This window comes from Schistocerca cancellata, chromosome 8 (genome assembly GCF_023864275.1).
Source record: "Schistocerca cancellata isolate TAMUIC-IGC-003103 chromosome 8, iqSchCanc2.1, whole genome shotgun sequence".
NCBI classification, from domain to species: Eukaryota; Metazoa; Arthropoda; class Insecta; order Orthoptera; family Acrididae; genus Schistocerca; species Schistocerca cancellata.
In genome coordinates, this window is record NC_064633.1 from 400,000,040 (window position 1) to 400,021,171 (window position 21,132).

A 21,132-nucleotide genomic window follows, 5' to 3' on the forward strand; every position below is an offset into this window, starting at 1 on the left:
GATTCAGTCCTTGGATTTCAACCTTCATAGCCGCAGGCCTACAACAATAATCTTTGTGGTAAAAATCAATGACCAGTAGAATTCGGATATGCTATTTGACATATTCCAAGCTAACATTCTGCAATGTAGACGGCGAAAATATAATTTTTTCGTGCTGGACCTTAAATAGTTACGGTATATGTTGAATGAAAATGTTCTTAATCCCACTGGCGAACAGATTCATAAGATGAAAAGAGTACTGGCTCTAAAAATCTAACAGTGTCACAATGTTGCTCAGTAAAATAATGAAGGGCTACATTTCATACCCCATAAAACAGATGTCCAAATATGATATTAAAAATAGGCTATTGAACAAACATCGGAAAGGGTCCTTACTGAAAGAGGTCTAACTTTAGCTGCTTGCTTGTAAATTTTAATACCAGGAACTTTCTGGTATTGGTATCAGTCGTATCAGAGTATGTCATTGGCACGTTTCGGTGGAATAAAATTCCCTACAGGACTGAACAGCCAACAGCTTTCTCACCAAAGGAAAGCAGAGAAAAAATATTCACATGTCGGTAAGGAGAACTTGGTCACAACATATGATGTAAAGAAATTTCATGTTTTCCTGTACAGTGCAAATTTACATTTAGTAATAGATAAAAAATTGCTTTTTATTCTGTTTGCATCCACGTTAAACCTCAAAAACATCACATCAAAAATGTCTTATTGCCTAGTTTGGAACGCAGCTCTAAAAATGCTGATTACATTCATTAGTGACTTTAATTAGAAAATTTATTAAGGCCCAACTTGCAATATGCAAATACCCAAGTAATGTCCCATTTCCTAATTGAACCGGACTGACTTCGAAAGATGGTTTGAGGTGGATGATAACATGAAACTGACGCTCTGTAAGACTCACCTTTCGCAGCCGGAGAGAGGAACAAGTGTGACGTGGAGGAGCCGCCTGTGCTCTCCCCGAAGATGGTGACCTTGTCCGGGTCGCCGCCGAAGGCCGCGATGTTGTGCTGCACCCACTGCAGGGTGAACACCTGGTCCTTGAGGCCCGCGTTGCCAGGGATGTCGTCGTTCTGCAGGCTCAGGAAACCTAATACATGCCATAGCGAGCGAAGAGATGAATATCATTAAGTTGAGTGCGGAATTGCCTTATCAGTAAGTGAGACTAAATTTGGTAAATTCTCGTGATATATGTGCAATCTATACCAGTGCTATCCTGAAAGTAATCTTCATTTTCATGTAGCAAGGAAAGTACTGAACAGAACCAAATTGTCGGAACACTGATTTAGGAGGTCTGGTACAAATAGAAACTTGTTTGCCTGCCGCGGCCATTCAAAATAATTGTTGCAGTTGTAAACCGAGACAGATGTTAGATACGTTCTGTACTATACTTTTTGGTGGTAGAAAATCTTAGAGCTACCGACATTCGTCATGAAATATGTGCTGCGTACGGTCGAAATGTGATGAATGAGGTTTAAATGTGCTAATGATGCGTCAATGCCGTCACTAGTTTTAGAATGGAAGGACAAACGTTCATGATGTCGATTGAAGTTACCGTTCGACTCTAGTGAGGAACGAACTTGTACGGAAAATTCACAGAAATATTCGAGGATCCAGCACTTTATGATGTCTCAGTTGCCGGGCATCTTTTTGCCGATATATTTGAGAGTTTTGCGCGAGATCGTAGCCAAGTAGTTAGGTAACCTCACATTCCGTTATATTTCAAAATTCTGAGGTAACATCATTTTATGCAAAAAGCAAAAAAAGAAAAAAAAGGTTGAAATGGCTCTGAGCACATGGGACTTACCATCTGAGGTCATCAGTCCCCTAGAACTACTTAAACCTAACTAACCTAAAGGACATCACACACATCCATGCCTGAGGCAGGATTCAAACCAGCGACCGTAGCAGTCGCGCCGTTCCGGACTGCAGCGCCTACAACCGCGTGGCCACCGCGATCGGCTGCAAAAAACACTTTTCAATTCGTTAAGAGATACGATAAATGTTTAAGGTGGAATGTGATTATGTCAATAACTAATAAAGTAGTGCAGCCTTAAGATTTTTTAATAAACTTGAATTTATGTTACAACCTGCGTGAGATTAGCTTGAGTGAAGTAATTATATTACTTGCACCAGTGGTCACTTATATCTGTGTATGACAAGCCACCAATTATTTACGTTCGATAATGGAATAGCGCCTAAACTGTAAAAGTAAAGTAATCCCTATAAGCGTAGTATGACGTCCTTTCAGCAGTCCACACAGGTCAAAGACCCATTTTGTAAAAATGTAACAAACACCGTTTGGTCCCAAAATTTATTTGGAATTATCCACATTCCATCAGCTTCTATATTCTCAGCCCGAATCATTCATCTCAAAGTTCTGGCTGAATCTGCGTATTAAACTGGAGAAATGCCTTGGTTTACACCACTCTTAAGACTATGGCCAGCGAGTGGTTTCCTACAGTTCGAAGAAGGAGAAGTTGAATCCGTTTGTTGAACCGTGTTGGTTTTATTTAATTCAAGACATTTCATATAACGACTATAGTTATGTTGAAGATATTACCCGTCATCTACAAGAAATGAAATGAGCGTATGGCATCGTTGGCCGGAAGTTCGGCCGCCAGGTGCAAGTTCTATTTCAGTCGACGCCCCATGGGCGACTTGCGCGCCGGTGATGTGGATGAAATGATGATGAGAACAGCACAACACCCAGTCCCCGAGCAGAGAAAATCTCCAACCCTTCCGGGAATCGAACACGGGTCAGCTTGCAGGAGAGGTGAGTACGTTACCATCGAGTTAAGCAGGCGGATATCCACAAGAAATGCTTTTGATAGAAGAAGAGAAACTGTCAGTGTGGACGTACATCCACTCCCATAAATAAATAATAGGGAACTGGAAGGAAGAGAGATGGTACCTTTGCTTGCACCTTATTATTAGTAAATACTCTGTTCAGTGGCAACGAACATCAGAACTTGTAAAATTCATTTCTGATTTAGATTACCATAGTCTCTACACACCAAGCTTCTAAGTTTTGCACATACAGTTTAACGTATTATACGAGAGTTTCTTGAGGTACTCGCTGTGAGTAGGAATCCATGCTTGAAAGCTCCATCCGGTCAAGGTAAAGAATGCAGAAGAAGTGAAGACCAATTGCATGCCACTCGAGCATGAATTATAGCTGTGGTCAGCATTGGATACTGCGACAATGAGCCCAAGTTCTTTAGTAACAATACAGATTTTGTATTACGAGACTCTCTGCTGGAGAGATAAGCTTTTGAACTTTGTTCCTGGTTCATTACTGCCATGGAAATACTTACCAATAGAACCGAGGCGATAGTTGAATGTGACCAGCAGAACCCCCTTGTCCATGAAGAAATCCGGCCTCCTAAATCTAGAGGAACCCGTCGTGTAGCCGCCACCGTGGATGTTGACCATCACGGCCAGTGGAGAGCTGTCGTTCACAAGGGGCGCGTACACGTTGACGTACAGGCAGTCCTCGGAGCCACGGCCTTTCTGAGGGCACCTCGAGCCGTAGCTCAGCGCATCCCGTGTTCCAGTCCAGCTGGCCGCCGGCGTTGGTGCCTGTGGGCATAAATTACCCAGTCCTCTGATGACAATTTGATTTTCAAATGTATTCTGACCGTAAGTAAAGAAAACTTAGCATAGACAGTGGGTGGAGGATGAGCACGGTAAGGACGATAGTAACAGCGACTTGCATAACATCAAAACTGTGGACGGGTTTTCGGAAAAAGCGAACGAATTATCCAGTGTAAGAAGCATATCAAGCAATGATAGCGGAGGCAAGAAGACAGTAGATGTAGCTTGGTAGAGACAAAGGTTTCTTCAGTAAAAGAGCTCTCTGTCAAATAATGATATGGAATTGAGGAATACTTTCCAAAATGTGTATAGCATTGTATGGAAGTGGACGTACTATCGGGAATCTGAAGAAGATCAAAGTGCTAGTATTTGAAATGACCAAGATATACTAAAAGTATATGCAAGGAAAGGAGATTATATGAAATTCGTAGGAGAAGAAGGGACAGGTTAGTGGAAAATACACTGGGGAATAGTTAATTTGGAACTAGAAGGCGCGAAAAGATCAATAATAACAGAGGTAGGTGAAAATTCGAATACCTCAGACACATTACATAAGTGATGATTGTAATCTGGAAGTAAATATGAAAAGATCGGAACAAAATGTGTGTGTGTGTGTGTCTTTGTGTATCATTGACTCACACCTCGCCATCACTCTGTCAGGCGGAGGAGACGTCTAGAGCGCTACAATGCAAGACACTGGTAGAATCGCAGGCATTGGTAAAAGGGTAAAAGTACAACATCCTGGGGTGGAAACTGTGTGGCCCAGTGATGGAGGCAGGAGGTACGTAGATGACCTTTCTTGCCGCATCTGGAACATGTTTTACGCTGGCGTCATAAATAACTATGGCCTGCAGCCTCCTATCTGAAGTTCAGTGCACACCAGCCGTATTCCGTTGAGGCTGAATTGGGTTCACTGTCCGACATGTGTTCTTGCACCGTGCCGTAGGGGCGGAGCGATGCCACGACGTCTGCCTCTGGGAGTTCAAATACACTACTGGCCATTAAAATTGCTACACCAAGAAGAAGTGTATATGATAAACGGGTATTCATTGGACAAATATATTATACTAGAACTGACATGTGATTACATTTTCACGCAATTTGGGTGCATAGATCCTGAGAAATCAGTACCCAGAACAACCACATCTGGGCGTAATAACGGCCTTGATACGCCTGGGCATTGAGTCAAACAGAGCTTGGATGGCGTGTACAGGTACAGCTACCCATGCAGCTTCAACATGATACCACAGTTCATCAAGAGTAGTGACTGGCCTATTGTGACGAGCCAGTTGCTTGGCCACCATTGACCAGACGTTTTCAATTGGTGAGAGATCTGGAGAATGTGCTGGCCAGGGCAGCAGTCGAACATTTTCTGTACCCAGAAAGGCCTGTACAGGACCTGCAACATGCAGTCGTGCATTATCCTGCTGAAATGTAGGGTTTCGCAGGGATCGAATGAAGGGTAGAGCCACGGGTCGTAATATATCTGAAATGTAACGTCCACTGTTCAAAGTGCCGTCAATGCGAACAAGAGGTGACTGAGACGTGTACCCAATGGCACCCCATAACATCACGCCGGGTGATACGCCAGTATGGTAATGAGGAATACACGCTTCCAATGTGCGTTCACAGCGATGTCGCCAAACACGGATGCGACCATCATGATGCTGTAAATAGAACCTGGATTCATCCGAAAAATGACGTATTGCCATTCTTGCACCAAGGTCCGTCATTGAGAACACCATCACAGTCGCTCCTGTCTGTGATGCAGCGTCAAAGATAACAGCAGCCATGGTCTCCGAGCTGATAGTCCACGCTGCTGCAAACGTCGTCGAACTGTTCGTGCAGATGGTTGTTGTCTTGCAAACGTCCCCATCTGTTGACTCAGCGATCGAGACGTGGCTGCACGATCCGTTACAGCATGTGGATAGGATGCCTGTCATCTCCACTGCTAGTGATAAGAGGCCGTTGGGATCCAGCACGGCGTTCCGTATTACACTCCTGAACCCACCGATTCCATACTCTGCTAACAGTCATTGGATCTCGACCAACGCGAGCAGCAATGTCGACATGCATTAAACCGCAATCGGGGATAGGCTACAATCCGACCTTTATCAAAGTCGGAAACATGATGGTACGCATTTCTCCTACTTACAGGAGGCATCACAACAACGTTTCACCAGGCAACGCCGGTCAACTGCTGTTTGTGTATGAGAAATCGGTTGGAAACTTTCCTCATGTCAGCAGGTTGTAGGTGTCGCCACCGGCGCCAACTTTGTGTGAATGCTCTGAAAAGCTAATCATTTGCATATCACAGCATCTTCTTCCTGTCGGTTAAATTTCGCGTCTGTAGCACGTCATCTTCTTGGTGCAGCAATTTTAATGGCCAGTAGTGTAGGAGTACGCAGCCACATTCTGGCATGGTCAGCCTCGACAACAATCCCGTACGCGTGGCAGAAGCAAAGTCTGTGCTTCATCTCTCGAAGAACCAGGTCGTATGAAGCGCCATTAGTAAGTTTCAAAGAGACCGTATCACTCGACATCGAAAAGTGGACGCTGACGATGTCAACAGCCAGGACCTTGGCCTCTTCCTTTAAAAAGCGCTTGAGTGCTTTTGGTCGAGTAAAGTCGTTTTGCAAACCGAATTCCAATGCTGATTTTCGGTGTTCATTCGCCATGATCTTGCCCCTCTACGGCGTCACGTTAATGTCGGCTGTAAGAAGTAAACAAGGCGCGCTTGCTCGCACTGTGTGCGGACGTACACAGCACGTCCACTCCGCTCGGCTGCTAAAGCCGGACTACCACTAGACCATCCGGCCCGACACTGTAGTCTACCATCCATCAGAAGACGAGGTAGTAATCTGTCGAATCGAGTTGTGGAAGAAAATAAAGGTGACACCAATTTTTGTCTTAATTTATATCGTAAACAACCAAATCACTGTCTAAAATGACGACATAGGTTATTGACTTTCGAAATCAGTTACAGCTCTTCGAATGTTGTCTACGAAAATGGTAAAAAGATGCGACGTTGCTAAGCAACAACTTTGCTAGTGATGAAACAAATAAGTACCGATGAGCAAATCTGTTTCCGTAATATGTACTTGTGGATAGATGAAAACCCACGCTGTCTGAGAGGTATGTCAACAAGTGGTGCCTGCGTTTCAAACTTCAGTTCCTAACTGATACGCTGCTGTATTTATTGGAAGATATTCCACTGAATATAAGGCTGTAGATTTGGTACACAATGTCGGATGACTCCTCAGTTCCGGACAGATAACACAGATCTACAAATTTATATTTTACAGTTTTTTTCTTAACGATTTCTAGTGATTGCGATAATTTTTGATACGCTAAGTTCAGAAATGCTAAATATTTCTATCACAGAACATGAGATCGTGATAAAATATGGCACTGCTAACATTATATAAAGTATTACATTCTTCAGAACCAATACAAATACATCTTTCTCCTTAAACGTCCATTGCGTTTTCTTCTGTGCTCTGACTGAAGACACTCGTTGTCCAGTCTGCAACAGTAATCAGCTAGCACACTGGCATCCCGTCAATCCTGGTGACCACATTTCATTGGTTTTAATGTCTTGATGGAGAATTTTCCCTGTTCCTCACTCATAGTACCTAGACTGTCTAGAAGACAGCTGATTTGGGAGTCCTGCAAGTGCAGCTTCACTCTGATTGAGGCATCAATACCTTGAAATTACCCAGCATATCTCTTACTAATATTCGTAATCAAAGTCTCTGCAGTTGCCACGAAACTTGTTGACAATTTGTTTAAAGGATATCCAAGATTATCTTTAAATTTAATACACTTTGCCTTGAAATATTTCTTGTTTCATTAGTTTCGGAAGGGTGTCGCAAACCTCTTTCTATCATCTTAGTCTATGATAGCCGTAGTCACTTATCTCTTACATACATGAAACTGTTAGCAGTCTATTGTAATGTTTTAATAAATTGTTTCATAATAACAAGTTTTATGTGAAGCGAATGCAGAAGAGCTTTTTTTATTTTTAAAAGGTCGAACAATGCACTCTAGCCTCCAACATTTGACATTGTAATTGATGAGATTTTTTGAGAACAGTGCTCATCATTCGCACGAATATCCCATCTGGGCGGGAAGGAGAAGTCCTTTCCCACAATTTGAGCCAGGGCTTGTCCTGATCCCAACCAATATGCCATAGTACGCAAAAGTCTGGCATTTACCACTACTGCCTTTTTGACTATGAGTTTGCCAAAGATGCAGCAGAAATGGTCAAAAGAATTAGTAGAACCTCTCGAAGCCATAAACTCCGCAAAAGAAGTCATCACTCAACTTCTAACTCGTTGCTAAAGCTCGAATAAAAACTATAAGTAAAATAAACATATCGGCAACATTAGAGTATCACCCAAATATATACACTCCTGGAAATTGAAATAAGAACAACGTGAATTCATTGTCCCAGGAAGGGGAATCTTTATTGACACATTCCTGGGGTCAGATACATCACATGATCACACTGACAGAACCACAGGCACATAGACACAGGCAACAGAGCATGCACAATGTCAGCACTAGTACAGTGTATATCCACCTTTCGCAGCAATGCAGGCTGCTATTCTCCCATGGAGACGATCGTAGAGATGCTGGATGTAGTCCTGTGGAACGGCTTGCCATGCCATTTCCACCTGGCGCCTCAGTTGGACCAGCGTTCGTGCTGGACGTGCAGACCGCGTGAGACGACGCTTCATCCAGTCCCAAACATGCTCAATGGGGGACAGATCCGGAGATCTTGCTGGCCAGCGTAGTTGACTTACACCTTCTAGAGCACGTTGGGTGGCACGGGATACATGCGGACGTGCATTGTCCTGTTGGAACAGCAAGTTCCCTTGCCGGTCTAGGAATGGTAGAACGATGGGTTCGATGACGGTTTGGATGTACCGTGCACTATTCAGTGTCCCCTCGACGATCACCAGTGGAGTACGGCCAGTGTAGGAGATCGCTCCCCACACCATGATGCCGGGTGTTGGCCCTGTGTGCCTCGGTCGTATGCAGTCCTGATTGTGGCGCTCACCTGTACGGCGCCAAACACGCATACGACCATCATTGGCACCAAGGCAGAAGCGACTCTCATCGCTGATGACGACACGTCTCCATTCGTCCCTCCATTCACGCCTGTCGCGACACCACTGGAGGTGGGCTGCACGATGTTGGGGCGTGAGCGGAAGACGGCCTAACGGTGTGCGGGACCGTAGCCCAACTTCATGGAAACGGTTGCGAATGGTCCTCGCCGATACCCCAGGAGCAACAGTGTCCCTAATTTGCTGGGAAGTGGCGGTGCGGTCCCCTACGGCACTGCGTAGGATCCTACGGTCTTGGCGTGCATCCGTGCGTCGCTGCGGTCCGGTCCCAGGTCGACGGGCACGTGCACCTTCCGCCGACCACTGGCGACAACATCGATGTACTGTGGAGACCTCACGCCCCACGTGTTGAGCAATTCGGCGGTACGTCCACCCGGCCTCCCGCATGCCCACTATACGCCCTCGCTCAAAGTCCGTCAACTGCACATACGGTTCACGTCCACGCTGTCGCGGCATGCTACCAGTGTTAAAGACTGCGATGGAGCTCCGTATGCCACGGCAAACTGGCTGACACTGACGGCGGCGGTGCACAAATGCTGCGCAGCTAGCGCCATTCGACGGCCAACACCGCGGTTCCTGGTGTGTCCGCTGTGCCGTGCGTGTGATCATTGCTTGTACAGCCCTCTCGCAGTGTCCGGAGCCAGTATGGTGGGTCTGACACACCGGTGTCAATGTGTTCTTTTTTCCATTTCCAGGAGTGTAGGTAGCTTATTACAGACGATGAAATTAAACACATTTTTGTAATACGTTACATTTCAAACATTCACAAGACAATGTTGACGTTATTTCAAAGATTAAATAGTTGGATTTTGGATACCTCACACAAAAGAAAATTGTGTCAGAACTACTTGCTATTGAACATTCTAAGAACTTTAACTGAAATGAGCCTCCAAAACTAAATAGAGAGACCCTTTTTCTTTAAGGAAAATAATTCAATGTCAGTCTGTGTAATTACAGACCAAATCGTTAAATTGGTTGGAAATACAAAACTGTCTGCATGCTTTAACATCTCTGGACCTGTAACATGTGCTACAAATTGAATCTAGAGGACTACAAGGAAACACTAGTGACTCCAAAAGGCAGAAGTGAAATGTCACGTTTCGCTATGCTGTGATAACTCCAGATGAAATTTAACGTGCAGTGTTACCTGACCAGATTCCTTATGTAACTCGCGTCCGTGCTCAAGGTCACCATTTTCGGCACTTGATACGACTCTCACAAAACTAAATGCACGAAATGAACGAGAGTTAAGTGCTGTCGTACACTTGGTACAGTAGGGCATCGTTTGTGAGCCATCTCCTCCTAACGGCCGGACACTGTTTTGCGGGAAGTTACTATTTGATCACGCTTCCTCAGAAATGCCTATCCAGTGCCACAGGAAAAATGTTATAGTTCTGTTGACGAAAGAATATAGGCAGGGTACTGTTAACTGGGTACCATTAAATGCTAAAAACTACCTGGATACGTCAGAAAATTCAGCGCCACATTCAAATTAAGCATCGATACTTTCGCCTGAATTGATTCAGAGGAGACATTTGAAAACTAGACCTATATGGCCTGGCTGCAGCGTGAAAACTGCTCTTTGCGCATGTGAGACCACTACATTTCCTCTCTCAATATAATATTTTCATTGCGAAGAAATTACGAGGAAAGTCCTCATAAATGTGTCTAAGGGTCATAGAGAGTGCTGAAATACCGCTAACTTTAGGAAAGATTTACTGCAAAGACTCGTTACTTAGGGTTTATAATTTATATTCATCAATTGGTTACGCAGAAACTCATTTCATAATTTAATTGTGAGCACAAATTTATACAAATACTGGGAAATATAATGTCTTAGAGGGTTTCATTACAAGAAGAAAAAGCTAAAAACCTTAGATTCTTCGTGAGGTATAGGTATCGATAAGGATCATATATTTATCTTGTATCAGAAAGTAAGTGAGAAATATCTTGAAACTCCCCGACTTATTGAATCTCTATGCCGAACCGAGACTCGAACCTAGGATTTTGCCTTTCACGAGGAACCGTTCACCCAACTGAGCTACCCAAGCCAGACTCCCGACCCACCCTCGCAGCTTTTATTCAGCCAGTACTTTATCTCTATCTTCCAAACACTGATGTTTCTCCTGAGAAACTTACGGGACTAACATTCCTGAAAGGAAGGGTGTTATGTAGATACAGCTTTCCCACAGTGTGGAGGATGTTTCCAGAACGGATTTTTCGCTCTCCAGTGGATAGGAAACTTCCTTCAATATTGAAACTATTTACCGGATCTAGACTCTAACTCTGGACCTTTTTCTTTCCGGATCAAGAGAAACTTTAATAATTTTTTACAGACCCCCTTCCTTTACAAAATTCGCCTAGAATATTTGTTCGGAATCTTCCTGTAACCATCAACAATTAAACAGTATATATATTATGTGATGTCACCGCAAGGCACCACACTGGCTAGGTTGCAGGCTTCAAATCGGCCGCGGTCCGTCAGTACACATCGGACCCGCGAGTCGCCACTGTCGCCGCTAGCAGACCGAGCGCCGCCACTCGGCTGGTCTTACGAGACAAGCTAGCGCACTGTCCAGTTGTATAGCCGATTTTAATAGGAATGGTTCAGTTGTTATAGCTTCAGAGATCTCATTTGCAGTGACGCTAGTTAGCATAGCCTTCAGCTAAGTCAGTAGCTACGACCTAGTCAGGCGCCACATACAGTTTATGCATTGCCGATTGATCTATATGTGTGAAGCAATCAGAAATGTAAAGCAGTATTCGCAGTTCAGTCTATAACTGCACTTGTAAATATTATTGTACGAAGTCAAGATCAACGTTCATCGCTGATGCTGAATTAAAGCTAAGTATCTAATTGTATTCCTGTCTACTAGCTTCTAATCACCTAAGATGTTCCAGATACATCCCGTCAAGTATAGCTCATTGATCCTCACGTCAGCCTACGTGATCAACACCTGCAATAATGGCCACCCCTTGTGATCAGACTAAGAGTCAAATTGTGTGACTCAGCCCGGTCACCCTTTTTCCATGAGGCCCTTAGTTCCGCCTCATAGACAACATATTAGTAGTCTTCCTTTTCTCATGGAGCTGAACCACTAGACTCGGGTTCCATCCCTTAGTGTGAATCTCTGTGGAGAATGGTTTGACTGAGCTCTCAGTGTTACTCTGTCCTGTGTAAGCCTTCTCATCTCTGCATAACTTTTGCAACCTACATCCATTTGAGCGTGTTCGCTGCCCCACCGCACTTCCTTCTACAACCAAACTTGTGATTCCTTCCAGCCTTGATACGTGTCTCGTCAACCGATCTATAACACGGACAGAGCAAGTAATATCTTATGTAGTAAGTGTATTTTATTAGTAATTTTTTTGAGTGTTTACCACAATTCTGTTTCTATTACTTGACGTATGACGCTCACTGGTGCGTCGGTTCCACCAAGTTGAGCTCCTGTATGTTCAAGACTAGATGAAAATGCACTTCTCAGAGTAGCACAATGTTTGACGTTTGTAGATAATCTGGATAGGGAAATTAAAATTACTGCGATCTGGGCAAATGAAATTTCTGTTACAAGAAAATTATATACTTCATAATGAGAGACAACTCTCCTGCTGACAATATCAGGTAAACATTATGTGAACACATCTTGAAAGGGTGTCATTGTGGCCGACTGTGGCCGACTGTGCAACATCCAGATTTGTGTGCCATTTCGAAGTGGCAGTGGTCCGACGTTGGACTTTATGATAACATTAAGGCTGAAATACTCGACGTCTAGACGTCTACGTTCCGGTCGTATATGTCTCACCGCCACAAGGGAGGATCGCTGTATGGTGCACAAAACAGACCGTAATCCCTCCGTATCTGCGCCTGCCGTCCGAGAAGAAGTAACGAAATCCATGCAACAATCTGTGTCATCCCACACTGTTTGGTCGGAGGGAAGCAGTAGCCGGACTAGAAAATCACCTTCCGTGCGTACGCTGCCGTTACCACAGCAGTAATGGCTGCTTTTGGAGTCGTGCCTTGACCGGTGTGCATGGACTACAGATGAATGGCGTGGCATTGTCTTCAGTGATGAATCACCCTTCTACATTGCCCCGGGTTGCCAGCGTCGACGACTGCGCTGGCGACTTGGGAAAAGGTTCGACCTTCCGGCGTTTTGGAAAGGCACAGCGGCGTTACTCCTGGCGACATTGTTTGGTCAACCATCGTGTATGACTTCACGTCGTGGCTGATAGTGTTTAATGGACCTCTAATGGCATAATGGTACGTCACAGACATGCCGTGTCCTCATATGTTACCTCTCACGCGACAGAATCATGGTGCCATTTTTCAACAGGACAAATGGCACTTATGAACTGTGTGGGTAATGTAGCAGTACCTCCAGGACAGCATGATTCATCCCTGTCTTCGATAGAACACGCGTGGAACCAGCTCCTATCCCGTCACAATTCCAGTATCAAGAGTTGTGGGATAGTGCCTCAGCAGATGATTCAGCTTCAAGACACTCTTCTGATCCGAATCCGTGCACCCAGACCAGAGAACGGGCAACTTCTTACTGATAACTGGGCTCATAATGCTGAGTTATTTGTGAATTTGACTCGATTTTGTAATCACTGCAACAACATTATACACTCCTTCAACCCGTGAAGTTTCATTTCGTTTCCACCTTCCTTTCTGGTTACTTCACTTTTGTTGCTACACAGTGTTGTACAGAGAGATAAATCTCGTGTATCATCCGCATATAACAGGTAGTGCACACCACATATCGTTTGGTGGCTTGCGAAATGCGTGTGTGGGTGATATTTTCTGTGTCACTAATCAATAGCGTGCGGTTAACAGCAATATAATCTTACTAGCTACTTGCATGATTTCATTGACTTCTTTATGTCCGTTTCAGCTTGAATCGCTGTTAAACACCTCTCGTATGAAACTAAAGTGTTTTCTTGTGTCTGAAGCAATAGCACTGTTTGACTCCAATTAAGGTACTGGTTGTTTGTTAGTAGTGGTGTCGCACTCCGCAGAGTTTCCTGTAAGATGAAAGAGAGCGCTAGGTTTAGCAGAGGTACTTACCCTGAAGGAAGCGGAGGTCACCGAGCGGCGGGGTGGCGAAGGGGATGCCGACGAACTTGCTGTAGAGCGTGCCGTTGTGTGACGTCGACACAACGCCCCTGAGGGCACCCGTCTCCACCGTGACAAACACGTCGTCCCCCTAAAACAGAGTAACGTATAGCGAACTCTGGGAAACAGTGAGCAGTGTATACAACAACATAAATATTTAAGTGTAACTAAAGATACTGACGTGACGGTTAAGATCTGCATATTAACTTGCACAACCATATGTAAAGGGAAACACGTTAGGCGTGCCGATAATGTTTCTACCAAGGTTTCACTCGGTTTTAAAGAAAATTTTGGGATGAGAAATCCCCTCCGTTTTTCCAGTTGCAGATTCTGTTTGTGAATCAGTTCACTGGGAACAGACTGAAAAGAACCCAGCACCATAACTTGACGAGATCTCAAACAATGTGGACAAAAAAAGAAGAACCCATTTTCAGCAAGTTGTCGACCTGATTCTGTTGCAAAGAGCACAATTACACACATTGCCAATGAAACATGTATCATCCTAGAACTGAAATGAATATATATCCAATCATCCATTTCCGATCAAGGTTATCGAGAGGTTTTCCTTTGTTGTAAAGCGTAAGTCAGAAATGGTAAACCTGTCCCAAACACTTGCAATTGGGAACTCATTTGACCCACTGTGGGATTTGGCTGGAAAAAACGGAGGTCTGCAATGGACCAGATCTCATAAAACCTGCCTTTTCTTCTTTTTTTCTAGATATAAAGAAACATGACACCTTGAGCAAAATCTTACTGGTATATCGTTTTGTGGTCGTTATGAGTGGAGCGTGGTGTATACTTGAAGCAAGACGACACTCAGCATGCCAGTACGAATGTCACAGAGTTAGGACAGACGAATGAAACTCCGATTCTTTAAAGAATCTAACTCCATCCATAAAACAGCATTAGACGTCTAAGTACTTCACGATTGCAGTTTTGAACCGTTAGCCGGCCGTTGTGGCCGAGCGGTTCTAGGCGCTACAGTCTGGAAGCGCGTGACAGCTACGGTCGCAGGTTCGAATCCTGCCTCGGGCATGGATGTGTGTGATGTCCTTAGGTTAGTTAGGTTTAAGAAGTACTAAGTTCGAGGGGACTGATGACCTGAGAAGTTACGTCCCATAGTGCTCAGAGCCTTTTTTTTGAACTGTTACTTAATGTATGTTGTAAGTCGCTAATTGCTCTCATTATGAAATACCGGATTAGTATAAACTGGGTAATTTGTGGTCCATTTCAAGAAAAAAAACAGTTTTTCACACGTCCGATTGTTTATGTTATATCTCCTGAGCTATATTTCATAGAATGATAGAATTTTTCAAGGTCATTCAATGTTTTATTACACCTGCAAGCAAATGTGTTACGAGTAGAGTTAATATCAAAGAAGAAATAAATTAAAACGTCTGGCCTGATGTTGAAGTCTTACTGCGCGCATATTTTAAGAAAAAACTAGTTTTTCACACATCTGAATGTTTACGACATCAAATCTCCTGAGCTATGCATCTTACAGTGATATAATTTAGCAGTTACACTGAGCAGTGTTTGTGGATACGGTCTGCCAACTGTATTGCGAAAAGATTTAGCAGTAAGGAAGTAATAAATTAAGAGGTCATGCCGGTTGTTGGAGTGCATGAACAGCGAAAATGTAAGCGATAAAATTTGTATCCTTTCATCATTTTGTGCTGTGCGTCAGCGAAAGAAATTTCGTAAAGATTTAAAATTACCTGTAATTTTTTGAAGCTATGTATAATCTTCTTTGGTGAGCGCTACGTTCTTTCATTTTCAAATATTAGATGAATAGAGTCCATGTATTTGCGCCCTGTCGATTACTCTGACACAAGACCAACACACATTCTCCTTCTCCAACTGTTCAAATGGTTCAAATGGCTCTGAGCACTATAGGACTTAACATCTGAGGTCATCAGTCCCCTAGAACTTAGAACTAACCTAAGGACATCACACACATCCATGCCCGAGGTAGGATTCGAACCTGCGACCGTAGCGGACGCGCGGTTCCAGACTGAAGCACCTAGAACCGCTCGGCCACATCGGCCGGCTCTCCAACTGTAATCCCTTCCTTATTGTGTTATACTTTCATTATAAGATTATACCTCTTAAAGAGTAGATTATGACAGTGTTTTAAACTACGTGAAATATTGAAAATCGAACTGGTGACTGGGTTTTGGGTTCCTGGTTCCCGTTTCCGGGTAACCGTTTTAGTAACGTAGATACATGTGAATGTAGTAGATTAAACTGAGTTTGCGAATAGTTTTCAACACATAGTAAAAAGGGAGTTGTACGAATTCTTAGCAGCTAACGCGGAGTTACACTGCGTGTCTACCTTTATCAGATACTGCAAGATATAAAGTATTGTACAAAAAGAAGTAACGCAGAAATAGTCCTAATAGTAAGAAAATAACAATGCGAGTAAGCGACTGTAAACAGTATAGTGAACGCATTGTAGTAGCTAATATAGAAGTTGATGAACAATTCGTTTGCCTGCTAGCTCCGCAGTCCATGAAGATACTGAAAGAATCTGTGATGAGATAAAAACGATTAATGGGGAATGGAATTCGATGATAGGTGAAGTATGAGAAGACAAACTGGAAGGAGAATACGAAGTGGGGAGAGAGGATGAATGGGGAAACCGCCTGGTAGAATTTAGCAAAGAACACAATTTAATAATTGCTGATAGTTTGATAGTCATGAAAGAAGTTTGTATACTAGAATGAGACCAGAGGACACGCCAATGTCTCGGATAGATTACATTAATTGTTAGACAGAGATTGGTAAACTAGATTTAAAGCTACAAAAAGTTATAGGGATGGCCGTGGACTCTGTTCATAATTTACTAGTCACCAACTGCAGATTAAAACTGAAGAAATAGGAAATTAAGGAAATGTGATCTGGATAACCAGAAAGAACCGCATGTTTGTCATAGTTTCAAAGGAATAATAACGTAACAATGCAGTTTAACAGGGGAAACGTACACAACAGAAAACGAATGGGTGGCCTTGAGAGATTAAATAGTGAAGTCAACAGAAGATCACATACAGTAAAGGACGAGACCTAGTAGTAAACTTTGGATAACACACGAGATGCTGAATCCAACTGACGGAAATGTCTCCAGCATAGGCGACAGTACCTCAAAATTCTTTGCTACCATGGGAGATTCATCTATAACAAACTATTCCAACTAGGGTGCAAGATAAATGAAACTAGAGAAGTACCCTGAGACCCAATGAAGAATGTAATAATTCCTGTTCAAAACAAGGAAAGTGTTGACAGATGTACCAGGTGATCAAAAATTCAGTATAAATTTGAAAACTGAATAAATCACGGAATAATGTAGATAGAGAGGTACAAATTGACACACATACTTGGAATGACATGGGGTTTTAATAGAACCAAGAAAATACAAACGTTCAAAAAATGTCCTACAGATGGCACTTCATTGCTCAGAATAGCAGTAATTAGCATAAAAAAAGTTGGACAAAGCAAAGATTATGTTCTTTACAGGAAATGCTCAATATGTCCACCATCATTCCTCAACAATAGCTGTAGTCGAGGAATAATGTTGTGAACAGCACTGCAAAGCATGTCCGGAGTTATGGTGAGGCATTGGCGTCGGATGTTGTCTTTCAGCATCCCTAGAAATGTTGGTCGATCACGATACAGTTGCGACTTCAGGTAAGCCCAAAGCCAATAATCGCACGGACTGAGGTCTGGCGACCTGGGAGGCCAAGCATGACGAAAGTGTTGGCTGAGCACACGATTATCACCAAACGATGCGCGCAAGAGATCTTTCACGCGTCTAGCAATATGGTGTGTTTTTTGTCATAAAACCCCATGTCATTCCAAGCATGTGTGTCAATTTTTACCTCTCTATCTACATTATTCCGTGGTTTGTTAAATTTTCAAATTTATACTGACTTTTTGATCACCTGGTATATATTAATAACTCGTTGTTGCAAAATAATGACGTATTTAGAATGGAAAAACTAGTAGAAGCCAGCCTCGAAGAAGAAACATTTCGGTTCCAGAGATACATAGCAAAACGCAAATCAGTACTAACTAATGCGTTTTATATTTGGGCATATGAAGATAAACTGAATAAAAGGAAATGAACTTTTATAGTATTCCTAGATTTAGAGAAAGCTCTTGACAGAATTGATAAAAAAGACGCTTTGAAATTATGTAAGGGTAAAGTACAGGGAGCGAAAGGTTATCTGTATTTTGTACAGAACACAGACTGTCATAACAAGAGTCGAATGACATGGAAGGAAAGCAGTAGCTGAGAAGGGTGTGAGAGAATGCTGTAGCCTCTTCTCGATGTTATTCAATCTGAACATTGAGCAAGCAATGAAGGATATGTTAGAGTAATTTGGAACTCGATAATGTTCAACGAGAGGAAGGAAAAAAATTGAGTTTTTTTTTCTTTTAGGACGTTTTCATTCTGTCAGAAATGGCAAAGGACTTGGACGTTGAGGTGAGCGGAATTGATATATTACGAAAAATAAAACAAGGATTGATTACAAATATAAATTTAAGTGCTACGAAATAGTTTCTAAAGGTATTTCTATGGAGAACTGCGTCGTACGTAAGAGAAGCATAGCTGCTTTCGACTCGTGATGCTATAGCAGAATCTTGTAGATTAGGTTGGTAGAATGAATAATTAATTAGATGATACTGAATCGAACATAAAAAAAGAAATTTATGGCACACTCTGCCTAAAAGAAGGGATGGATAGATGGGACACATTCTAAGGAATCAACGAATTTCCATAAAAATTCCGAGATAAAATTCGATGCGACTTTTCTAAGGGATGGGGGAGTGAAGTTTTCCTTGACCAGCGCCGGCACGAGAGTTGAAGCCAAGGCAAGATAGTGCACAATATTTTATAAACAGATTAAAAACAGTCTTGACTGCAATAAATTACTATTTACAATGGTTACCGGTTTCAGTCTGAATGTTACCATCTTCAGACCATTTATACCATGATGATGGGCGTTGGCGGCGAACGTAACAGGTGTTGTGAATACGCGAACGTCAACTGCTGAGCAGTTGCGAACAAGATTGTTTTTAATTTTGACCAGACTGTCGTTTTTCTTTACGAGAAATGTTCTAAAAACTAGTAGTACACTATATCTAGATTGAAATGCCAACAAGAAGAACAGCCGATATTGCACGTAGCATGGGCATACTGCCACACAACATCTGAGGTGGATGACCAAAGTGCCAATGCAGGAGAGTGACCACATGCAAAAGGGAAAATTTCGGAAATTTGTGTTAAGTTCCTATTGGATCAAACTGCTGAGGTCCCTAGGCTTACCCGCAAATTAATATAATTTAAACTAAATTACGCTAAGGGCAACACCCACACCCATGCCCGAGGGAGGACTCGAATCTCCGACGGGATGGAGCCGCGCGAACCCTGATAAGGCGCCTCGGACCGAGCGGCTACCACGCGCGGCTAAAAGGAATCATTATGCTGACCACACACAGTGGAATACTAACACGTAAATCGTACGCAAGAGTGGCTTTACAGCACACAGAGGTTGCAGAATAGCTAAACTGTAAGCCTGAAGAGAAGAGTTGTTACACTGCAGCATGATGCGAGCTGTTTACGGGTTCAAAAAACTAGGTCTCATTAGGTCATTCTTGCCACATTGTAACGTCGTTGACATAGACCGACAGGTATAAATACTCTCAGTTCCATAGCACCGCTCTACGACGGACCTGTGACGCTGCATATGCAGTCTGTCTGTCCGCCCCCGTCGGCTGAGTGATCAGCGTGGCGGAATGCCATGCCAAGTAGCCCGGATTCGATTCCCGGCTGGGACGGGAGATTTTCTCCGCTCAGGGACTGGGTGTTGGGTTGTCCTCATCATCATTTCATCCACATCTCCGACGCGCAAGTCACCCTAAGTGGCGTCGAATGCAATAAGTGCTTGCCCTCGGCGGCCGAACTTCCTCGAATGGGGGACTCACGGCCCACAATGCCATACGCTCATTTCCATTTTTTGCAGTTTGTCTAGACGTCGATCTATGATGCAACAGCCAGCACAGTCCGAAGGACTTGGCTGCCATGGGCTGCTGCCCCCACATCTGACAAGGAGACTTTGGTGTTGCCTACCACCAAGGCACCCGGAGGCGCAGCTGATGATACCTGTTGAACTGCCATCGTCTGAGAGGAGCGCAGTAGGTGCTGCACCCCGACTTGCAGCTACGAGCAGACAGTGTTAGTTGTCTCACTGAGAAACCGTGAGGTATCTTCTCAGCTAGTCAACCTGTGCAGAGCTGTTTGGTGCCTTCTGGGGCACCATATACGTTGACAACTATTGTGTCCTAGTAAACTTGTAGGCATGCTGCTGGCCACTGAGACATGCGGACAACGCCCGTAGTGCGTCCAGTAAGCACCTCCTGTGACGTAGCTGTCCTCTGCGTGTGCAGATCCATCACCTTGGCCGAGACTACTTCGTGTGCAGACATCAGCGCATTGCAACGTGGCTAGCACGCTTCTGCTAGCTCGACTGCTGGCACCAGTGAAAGAAGAAAACTGTGTATCTATGAAAACATAAGTGTATCCTCTTAAGGGGCTCCGGAACGCCCTATACTTGCAATGTTAAAATAACGCTTATAAATTACATCTTTCCTCACAAAGTATTTGAGGTAGGAAGTTGAACTTTTTACAGATTATTTATTGGAATAAGGGCTACAACTTAACACAGGGATTTTACAAAATTTTAGTTCAGTTATTAAAGAAGATTTTTTTCAATTGTAATGAAAATTCACAACATTTTTTTGCAATTTTTTATTTATATATTCAAAAATATACAGTTTTTTGGAAAAAGGCTGTGTTAAATTATGCAGAAGGTACTGTGTAACATTTACTGAAAGTTTGAAACAAATATGTTTGGAAGATCCTTAGAAAACATGTAATTAGTATGAGAAAATAAAAGTTTTGGGAATCGAGCGACAAAGATTGGATTAACTTTTTAGTGCATTCCAGGTCCATAGGATGGATTATCTTCATCCTCTGCAAACTCCTCCTCCAGCTTCCTCTTGTTCCTCCTCCTGTTTACTCTTGCTTGTATTTCTAGACTCTTTATAGCCCTGTCTGCAGCCCGAAAGCGTTCCTTGTCTAAAGCAAGCATCGCTCGTACCATGTTAGAACCTATCTTCATTCCCATATTTCTAAATACCTTGCACCTTACAATGTTGCCATCATTGAAAGTCGCAACAGTATCATACACACCAAAGTGAAGTGTTTCTACTCCAACAAATACAGTCTTG

At 43.3% G+C, this 21,132-nt stretch overlaps 1 protein-coding gene across 1 annotated transcript; it reads right to left on the reverse strand.

Annotated features, from left to right (window-relative positions):
- Positions 1-24: 24 nt before the first annotated feature.
- On the reverse strand, positions 25-20,328 carry LOC126095596 (juvenile hormone esterase-like). Its single transcript, XM_049910369.1, has 6 exons — positions 20,257-20,328; positions 13,795-13,933; positions 11,673-11,683; positions 3,315-3,579; positions 902-1,087; positions 25-38 (listed from the first exon to the last, which is right to left on the reverse strand). The coding sequence occupies exons 1-6, from the start codon at positions 20,326-20,328 to the stop codon at positions 25-27; spliced, it is 687 nt and encodes a 228-aa protein (XP_049766326.1).
- Positions 20,329-21,132: the final 804 nt, after the last annotated feature.

Coding starts and splice junctions, on each gene's coding strand:
- LOC126095596 (XM_049910369.1), bottom strand. CDS start 20,328: ATGTCTGCACACGAAGTAGTCTCGGCCAAGGTGATGGATCTGCACACG. Junction 13,934..20,256: donor GGACAGCTACGTCACAGGAG/GTGCTTACTGGA, acceptor ACTCTGTTTTAG/GGGGACGACGTGTTTGTCAC. Junction 1,088..3,314: donor CTATCGCCTCGGTTCTATTG/GTAAGTATTTCC, acceptor GGCATGTATTAG/GTTTCCTGAGCCTGCAGAAC.